Raw genomic sequence first — 8849 nt, forward strand, 5'->3', positions numbered from 1 at the left:
GAAGATTGAAGACTTCAAGTTTAAAGGGACACTGTCACGGCGATTTTGCTATATTTTCGTCAAAATGACTCAAATATTTGACAAAGAACATTTTTTCTAACATGACATTTCTGTTAGAGCACCGGGAAGGAAATATCAAGGGATTTCTCCGGGGAAGAGCAAACTATAGGCAGTTTTTGACGACTTCTCTACAATACACAAGAGGAACTTGAAAAAATTGGCCAATTTTTTCAAGTTGCAATCCATTTCCATCCTAGCCATCCCCAGCCAAAGATAATTAATAATGGTTTCTGTGCATTATTAGGGTTATTGTTAACAAAACTGAACCATTATTTTGACGCTTCCATCGATTCAAATATGTTTTTTGGCTATTCAAAGTAACAAAAAAATCGGTGACACTGCCCCTTTAAGGTTGCCATCATCATGTTACATGTGTAATGACGATAAAGGTACCTCTAAGACTTTGGGACTCCCTTGCCTTCCTAAGCTGCTAAGAACGAGTCCAAATTTTCTGGCTTTTGATGCTGTATTTATCGCTGCTTTTCTTGCTTTGAACATGGCGTCAATGTTGTAATATTCTCTGGAAAATATTTTGCTGTATGGGTCATACCTGAAAAGAAAATCACCATAAAACTCAAAACTGGAGCAAAAATATTCTTCCCAGTTCTCGTGAAATTTATCACATGAAAACAAACAAAAGAAAAACAGTGAGCTACCACTAAGCCTAGACAGCAAGGGTCAAGGTTGTCACATTCTATTCCTTTAGTTACTTTAGCTTTAAGGGAAATCAATTTTGTACCGTACAGAGCCATGTACAGACTGACACATATTTTCAACCCAAACAGCGTGTCGCCTACAGTTCACGAGGCCTTTTGCTCTTTTTTTCTTTTAACTATGTCTATATTTGTTCTTTTATGTCCTTTCTTAATGATTTCAAGAAAGAGCACAAATGTTAGGTAAAACACATTCAAGCTAGAAAAATTCAAAGGAGAAAAACACCAGCAAGAGGTACAGTAAAAATACAATCTGCAGTTTAAGTGTAGTGGTAATGGACAGTATTTGTGCAAGTAAGCCAACAAAAATGTTGAAAACAACTTCTCAAACTCATTAATTATTCATGCAGTCAAAAGCCAATAAATGACCTCCATTTCGGTCAGGTGGATGAATCTTGATACCCCAATGAAACACCAGATGAAACACCACCAGGTTTTCATCTGAGATGAAACATGTTTTTCATCTGAGATCAAACATTTGCATTTTAATGAGATTAATTTCTTATTGTTTCATTTGAGAAGACATGTCAAAAACTCGGGCTTCGTGCTTTAACACGGGTTCCAAATACCTCAAAACAGATGAAAGCACTCGGCCTGCGGCCTCGCGCTTTCATCTGTTTCTCGGTATTTGGAACCCGTGATAAAGCACTCGCCCTCGTTTTTGACATATTACATGAAGCCTGCACACAAGCTCAGCCTAGCAAACTAGTTAATCCTAATACACTAACCCTGCAGGCTAGTTTCATTTCCCTTGATTTATTTGAAGCTCCTTAAACAGAAACTACATTAAATGTGGTTCTTCGAAAATTTAAAATTGTGTGAATTCAACTGAAAGGTATTAAGCAATACGTTCCTGTCCACCTTTCATTCTGTGGCTAAACACCTGAAGTGTGAACATCAAACCTACTGAGAAAAAATTCCTTTGTGCCACTTATTATGTTTTATAAGGTGATTGGAATATGGAGATTCAAAATGCAGCCTTCAATCCTGTGATCCAGCCCAAGATTTTGCACTGAAGTAAGATAATTACTGGAAACAGAATCACCTTTGTGGTATACTAAACGATCCTGCAAAATCTTACTATCACAAGATCTTAAACAGAATCTTACATGGTCCTTCTTAGCATCTTAAACGTTGTGACGGGGTTGAACTGCAGTCTGAACGCATTATTTCATTCTGGCCAGCTACCTGTATAGTTATGGATTCTATACTGTAACAGTGTCAAGAAGGCATAAGGCAGTAACTGGACACATTATCTACTTATCAACAGATGTGTAAGTTTGACTTCATTTAAATAACAGGTCCATAAGGTTTATTCTGGTTGACAAAAAGGGTTAGGGCTGATAGAGGGAGCAATACTGCTTTATCAAATGATGCTTGCATACCTGTAAGCTGGAATAGATGGATTGGCAATCATGACAGCTTCTAAATGAAATCTTCCATCCCCAAGATAACTAAAGATGATGGGTGAAACATAAATATGCATGGTATGAGCTGTTAATTCCATTTTTCCTATTGTTATCAGCAAATTTGGCACCTTTTAAAAGAGGCTATTGCTTCACTGAAATGGATGTACAGATGCCTCTCTCTAAACGTGTCGGGTTCCTAAGCACTTCTGTTGGTAATTACCTCTCCTTACAAGCTATATTTGGAATTTCTCATTACAGCGAAGATCATTACCTCTGATGTAAATTATCCTGGAATAATATTCAATGTTTTTGATATTATTTCATGATGCTAGGATAAATTAACCTTGAAACAATGGGCAGAAAACTGAACATTATTGCAGGCAAGTTTAATAGGCACTAAGACATCAGTAAATAAACATGCAATCAATGAAATGGCAAAATCTATAAACCTTCAAGAATGTGTGCCTACAGATGAATGTAAGTGAGTTAAATGATACCAGTCATTTATTGAACAGTTACAACTTTCAAATAACATTTTCATGTTACCAGAAACTAGACAACTCTGTCATAAAATTACTTTCATAAACATTACACCATTGGATGAGTTCTCTTATTCATCCATACCATGGCGTGAAGATTAACAACATTAATAAGAAATGCAACTGTCTTACATGATTGCATCTTTGTCTTTTATCTTAGGAGCAGTGCAGCCCAGAATCTCCCCTGGTGACAATGGCTTACACTGAGGTATCTCCACCTTGTAATCTTTACACAGTTCTTGATACACAGCCTTGATTCAGAAAACAACATTAATTTGGTTGCATTGATTTTACCATTACAATAATTACAATGCCAATTTTACTAGTGCCAAAATCCAAAAGTATTCTAAGGAGCTTTACAAAAGTGAGAAAAATTCATTATTTATACAAAAACAAGGGTGCTAAAAGTATGTACAAAAAAGTGTTCAAACATGTGAAAATTAACTGGATATTAACTAAACGCTCATTTAAAAAGAAACATTTGTACCAAAGTACAGTTCCTTAATCAATTCAATTGGTAATGAGTTCCACAATTTAGGAGCACAGACAGAGAATTCTCTGTCTCCATAACTCTTTCAGAATAGAGAAAGGAGCAACTAATAGTTTTGAATAAGAAGATCTAAGGTTGTGTGTAGGGCTGTAAATTGAAAGTAGGTCTTGTATATACACAGGTGCTAAGCTATGAAGAGCTTTATAAGTAAACAGCAACAATTTAAAAACAATATGTTGATCAACTGGGAGCCAATGGATTTATTTTGAAGAATTGTCTTGAATCTTTAAAGTTAATTGAACGTTTTCTTTTTTATATTGGGGCCAGAGAAATGAAATTGTGTGTTCAGTTGTATGTAAATTCAGTGTTTACATCCTGATCTTATTGATTACGTTTGACACCAAAGGAGGATTTATTGCACTGTGGAAATTCGTATTCTCTCAGTCACGTTGTTTCCTCAGATTTTTACGGTAAGCTCCTTTAAAAGTTTTCATGTTTGCGTTTGATGTTTACTGAAACGAGCAGCTCCACCTATCGAATTGTAGCCTCTCTTGTAGATGCTCTTTTGGCTTGTCATGCAATCCTTCCTCCCCAACCAAAAGAGCATCTAACTTTTGGAAAATATCCGTCCTGAAAGGAAAATTGCCCCTTAGTTTGGGTCAATGGAAGGAGTTAGCAGACAACACACATACTAGCTGTTTTTTTTTAAGAATACGTTAATTGTTGAGTTGATTTTACGTCCTTGTTCTTTGTCCTGTAATGGCAGCTGATGGTGAAAACATGCACTATACGCAGACTCATGAATAATTTATGATTTGGATTAAATTCCGATTAAATTGATATAAAGTTTACATCTGATCGAACGAGTGAAATTCAGCCCACATCACGATAACTTGTTCATTGCGCATGCGCGCATTCACGAGTTAAAAATGAAAACCACTTTTTATTGATAATTTATTTATGTAACAAGAGGACTTGAGCCAGACAAGAGAAAAACAAAACAAACTTTTGTGCACAAACAAACAAGTCTTATTTTGTAAAATGTGTGATCGAGTATGCAGACAAAACAGAAATAAATATTTTATCAAAATTAATGATGCCTCTGATGAAGTGTAAAGGATGGCATTGGTTTGGCTCCCTCACTCTTTCTATTGTGTATAATTCAGCCCTACCAAGGTGAAATTTATTGAAAAAAATAATACAGATAGCAAATATTAAATATTTGCTATCTATATTATTTTTAGGGTCAAAAAGGTTTACAAAAGCAATAGTTGCTTTCTATTAATGCATACAAAGAAGCTGCAGCATTATGGCTAGCGGGTACTGTAATTGTGGCCAAGGGCTACTGAAGATATAAAAAAAAAAAACAGCATCAATGGTAGAGAGTGTCCAACTGAAGTAAAGCTGATGCACAGATCAAAAGGTTATTTTATTTTATTTTATTTTTTTTATTTAATTCAATATTTATCCAGGGGCATCCAATCAGCTGGGCTGAATCAGCAAGATGGCGGCGTTGCTTCGTCTCTACAACGCTTTGCACAATTTTCGCTCGACACTCCCAGTGCAAGTCTTGTTCCTAGTCTTGTTCAAGAGCCTTTTGCTCCGAACTAACAACGAAGATCTTGGAGTCGCTGATGTACACCTTAGCATAGAATTGGCAACGACAAGGGCTCCAAATTGTATTCTGAAACACCGTTCACTTCGCTCGCATAACGATAACGATCGTTTTCAAGCAAGACTAAAGGCACTTAGAACAATGAAACTCCTTCAGTACAGCTCTACTGCTATGATACTGATTCTTCTCTCAGGCGATGTCTCCCCAAACCCTGGATGGATTAACTCAAGTTTGCAGAAGCCTGGCTTGAAGATTGGCCATCTGAACATCAGGAGCCTACCTAAACACCTTGACGAACTAAGGATTTTTCTACAGGACAATCCATTCGACGTATTTTGTCTTAATGAAACTTGGTTAAATAGTTCTTGGCACGACAGCGAGCTTTCAATTGTAGGCTACAATCTCGTTCGGAAAGATCGCAAGGATGACAAACGTGGCGGCGGTACTGCGATTTATTATAAATCAAAGCTCGTTGCACGGCGAAGAACAGATATAAGTTCTATTGATGTTGAAGCTTTATGGCTTGAATTTACTTTCCCGAACAAGAGTAAAATCCTGGTATCCTCGGTTTATCGACCGCCTAATGTTGAGGTGAAAGATTTTATTAGCGAGTTTGAAAGCGTACTTGACTATTCCTGCAGTGAGGGGAAAGAAACAATCATACTCGGCGATCTAAACTGTGACCTGGCCGCTAAGAAAATATCTGCTGACACTAAAGAACTCTGCAAGTTATTTAAGGCTTATCAACTTATTCAGCTTATCAAAGAGCCGACGAGGATTGTTGAACGATCGTCCACACTTATAGATTTAGCCTTTACAACAGACCAAATGAAGATCTCTGATTCTGGTGTTTTAGAATGCTCTATTAGTGATCATTTGCTTGTTTACATCATTAGGAAAGTTAGATCGCCGAGGGGCGCTATAAAAACCATCAAATGTCGGAATTATAGGAACTATTCAGTCCCAAATTTCATCAGAGACTTACACTCTATCTCCTGGGATCTCATTAGCACCTCTCTCACGGTCGATGAGGCGTGGACTTCCTTTAAAGACATTTTTGTCACCATTGCTGACCGACATGCACCAACGTGCACAAGAAGAGCTCGATCTAACACGCTCCCTTGGGTGACAGATCAAATAAGAGCGCTGATTGTTCAACGAAACTTCCATCACAAAAAGGCACAAAAGACTGGATCATCTTATGAATGGCAAGAATATCGATCACTCAGAAACAAGATAACTGCAACCATCAAAGAGGCAAAAAGGGCGTATTATTCTAACCTGATTCAAGAAAATAAGAACCATCCTAGCAAATTATGGAGTGCGATAAAATCTGCAATTGGAAGTGATGCTAAAGATGGCCAAATTCAATCTCTGGAAATTGACGGTGAAGTCATCACAGATCCAAAGCTAATCTCAGCCAACTTTGCATTCTTCTTTAAATCTATAATAGCAACACTGCGGCAGACTCTACCAGTGCCAGTGGTCCCAACCAGCTGCTCTCCTCAACTACTAACAGGTGCACAATTTAGTTTGTCACAAATAACAGTGGATTTTGTTTACAAACAACTGAAATCACTGAACTCCAAGAAATCATCCGGACTACCTGATATTCCTGTGCGACTTCTAAAGGATGGGGCTGAAGCCCTGGCGAAACCCCTAACCCTACTTATGAACAGAACAATCAATGAAGGAACGCTACCGGCTGATTGGAAACATGCTATTGTCACGCCGGTTCATAAAGCTGGATCGAAATCGGACCCGTCAAACTTTCGGCCAATCTCAGTACTTCCCGTCTTCTCCAAGATACTTGAACGGGCTGTCCACCGTATGGTCTACAACTATTTACAGGAGCATAAGCTTCTTTCTCCTCTCCAATCTGGCTTCCGCCCATTTCATTCAACATCCACATGCCTCACACACGTGACAAACACTCTGCTTGAAAACATTGACAAAGGACTATTAACTGGCCTTATATTTTTAGATCTAAGTAAGGCCTTTGACACCTTAGATCATAACATCATGCTAGATAAGTTAGCTTTACTAGGAATGAATCGCTCCGCTGTCCAATGGTTTAGGTCCTATTCAACTACACGCACTCAAAGTGTTTGCGTAAATGGGCTCTTGTCTGAACCCCAGCCTATACCTTTTGGGGTCCCCCAGGGTAGCGTACTCGGTCCTTTACTCTTTATTATCTACATAAATGACCTACCCTTGGCGGTTCAAGGTTGTAGTGTTGAGCTTTATGCTGACGATACACTTATCTATTTTGCAAGCAAGTCTGTCAGTGAAATTCAAGCTCGGTTAACTGATGGCCTAACTGATGTCCTAAGCTGGCTTCATGCTAATTTTTTAATACTTAATCTTGAGAAAACGAAGATTATGCTTGTTGGTACCCATCAGAGGACGGCAGAGGCTGACGATCTAGTTATAGAAATCAATAACACGCGTTTAGAAAGGGTTAACAAGTTCAAGTACCTTGGGGTCCTCCTAGACAACACTCTATCTTGGAAGGACCACATAGAATATATTGGTAACAAGATCTCGTCAAGATTAGGTGTTCTGCGTCGAACGCGTAAGGTTCTCCCCAAGCCAACTTGCCTAATGCTCTACAATACTATAGTTTTGCCATTATTTGATTACTGTTCGCCTGTCTCAACCAGAATTTACCCAATGTAAATACTTTAATGCTCTTTCAAAACCAGTGGAACCTGTCAGCTACAATTGCCAGAACAATGCTTCAGACACAGTCATGACTCACATCAGTATCAGCCTGTTTAGTGATCGAAGAACTCATTAACTACCAGTATGATACAATTTCTGTAAGAGTCTAAGCATGCCAACAGTAATTCATTCCATGAAAGCTCCCAGCATGTACTGCTCTAGTGGTCTGCAATGTTTCTTCCCCAAAGTCTTCTTTGTTCTTGACATAATTCTGGCAACTGGTAACTCACCTGTGTGCTACTGAAGAAAGTCTGGGCCTATCAGAACTGTAGACCACCTAGGGACTTCTGTACAACACAATAGTGTAATGGCAATGGTGTGACTGTGATGAACAGTAGAGGAATTCTGTATGGAGAATGTCAAGAAGAATTACCTGGTTAAAGATCTGGTTCTCTAGATAACTTTACTACCCACAACATCATCTGTGAAGAACAGTAAGTCGCAGAGTGATAAAAATCTGCGAGTCAGCGAGCCATGCGAGCCAAGGTGTGAGCCATGCGAGCCATGCGAGCCGTGCGAGCCATGTGAGCCGTGCGAGCCATGCGAGTCACGCGAGTCATGCGAGCCACAGTATGAATGTTAAGAATTTTTATTTGTTGTATTTGCATTCACATAAGAACAAGAACAAAGAGCATTGGAACAAGATGAATAACATCGCAATATTTAATTCTTACAGTGGGACAACGCAAACCATCATATTTCAGTTTTTTGTTAATTGACACGTCAGGACTGATTGTCAGTGTCATTCCAATCTTGTAAGGTATGATAAATGAGTACTCAAAGATGAGCGAAGTCAATGTCGCACTAAATTCAATAGGCCTTATCACGGTTTTCGACGCCATTTTGACGGGTAGGCAAACATGAGGCTTGAAATAACAGTGTTCGTATGGAAATCCGATGTCAAATAATTTTCATAAAACATCGCTTCTGAAAAATTCATGAATTGGAAACTTTTGGCACTAGGAAAAGGATTTTAAGAACAAAATTGGAGAGATGTAGCTGTGACAGAAAGCGTCCAGTCGTGTTTTGAACTTTCCATACATTTGTCTGTATAGCGAGCCAGCCATGAGCTGCTACTAAAAATAGTTAGGGGGAAAAATACGGGGAAATGTATGGAAAGTTCAAAACACGACTGGGCGCTTTCTGTCACAGCTACATCCCTCCAATTTTGTTCTCAAAATCCTTTTCCTAGTGCCAAAAGTTCCAATTCATGAATTTTTCAGAAGCGATGTTTTATGAAAATTATTTGACATCAGATTTCCATACAAACACTATTATTTCAAGCCTGTTTGCCTACCC

At 38.4% G+C, this 8849-nt stretch overlaps 1 protein-coding gene across 3 annotated transcripts; it reads right to left on the reverse strand.

Moving 5' to 3' along the window:
- Positions 1-411: 411 nt before the first annotated feature.
- On the reverse strand, positions 412-7994 carry LOC146448070 (2-(3-amino-3-carboxypropyl)histidine synthase subunit 1-like). 3 transcript variants are annotated; one of them, XM_085102713.1, is made up of 5 exons: positions 7961-7994; positions 7781-7923; positions 2854-2972; positions 2159-2227; positions 412-610 (listed from the first exon to the last, which is right to left on the reverse strand). In XM_085102713.1, the coding sequence occupies exons 4-5, from the start codon at positions 2188-2190 to the stop codon at positions 427-429; spliced, it is 216 nt and encodes a 71-aa protein (XP_084958839.1). In that variant the 5' UTR covers positions 2191-2227; positions 2854-2972; positions 7781-7923; positions 7961-7994; the 3' UTR covers positions 412-426. The 3 variants fall into 3 exon arrangements, with proteins under 3 accessions (XP_084958839.1, XP_084958838.1, XP_084958837.1); XM_085102712.1 differs by having other exon boundaries at positions 7781-7986; XM_085102711.1 differs by lacking the exons at positions 7781-7923; positions 7961-7994 and having other exon boundaries at positions 2854-4342.
- Positions 7995-8849: the final 855 nt, after the last annotated feature.

This window comes from Pavona decussata, unplaced genomic scaffold (assembly GCF_977016875.1).
Source record: "Pavona decussata unplaced genomic scaffold, jaPavDecu1.1 SCAFFOLD_1416, whole genome shotgun sequence".
In the NCBI taxonomy this organism is placed as follows: domain Eukaryota; kingdom Metazoa; phylum Cnidaria; class Anthozoa; order Scleractinia; family Agariciidae; genus Pavona; species Pavona decussata.

Bases quoted from the DNA above. Each gene is read 5' to 3' on its own strand.
- LOC146448070 (XM_085102713.1), bottom strand. From the start codon at position 2,190: ATGATTGCCAATCCATCTATTCCAGCTTACAG. The intron at 611-2,158 runs GTATGCAAGCAT...TTTTCTTTTCAG, and splicing joins CCATCTATTCCAGCTTACAG to GTATGACCCATACAGCAAAA.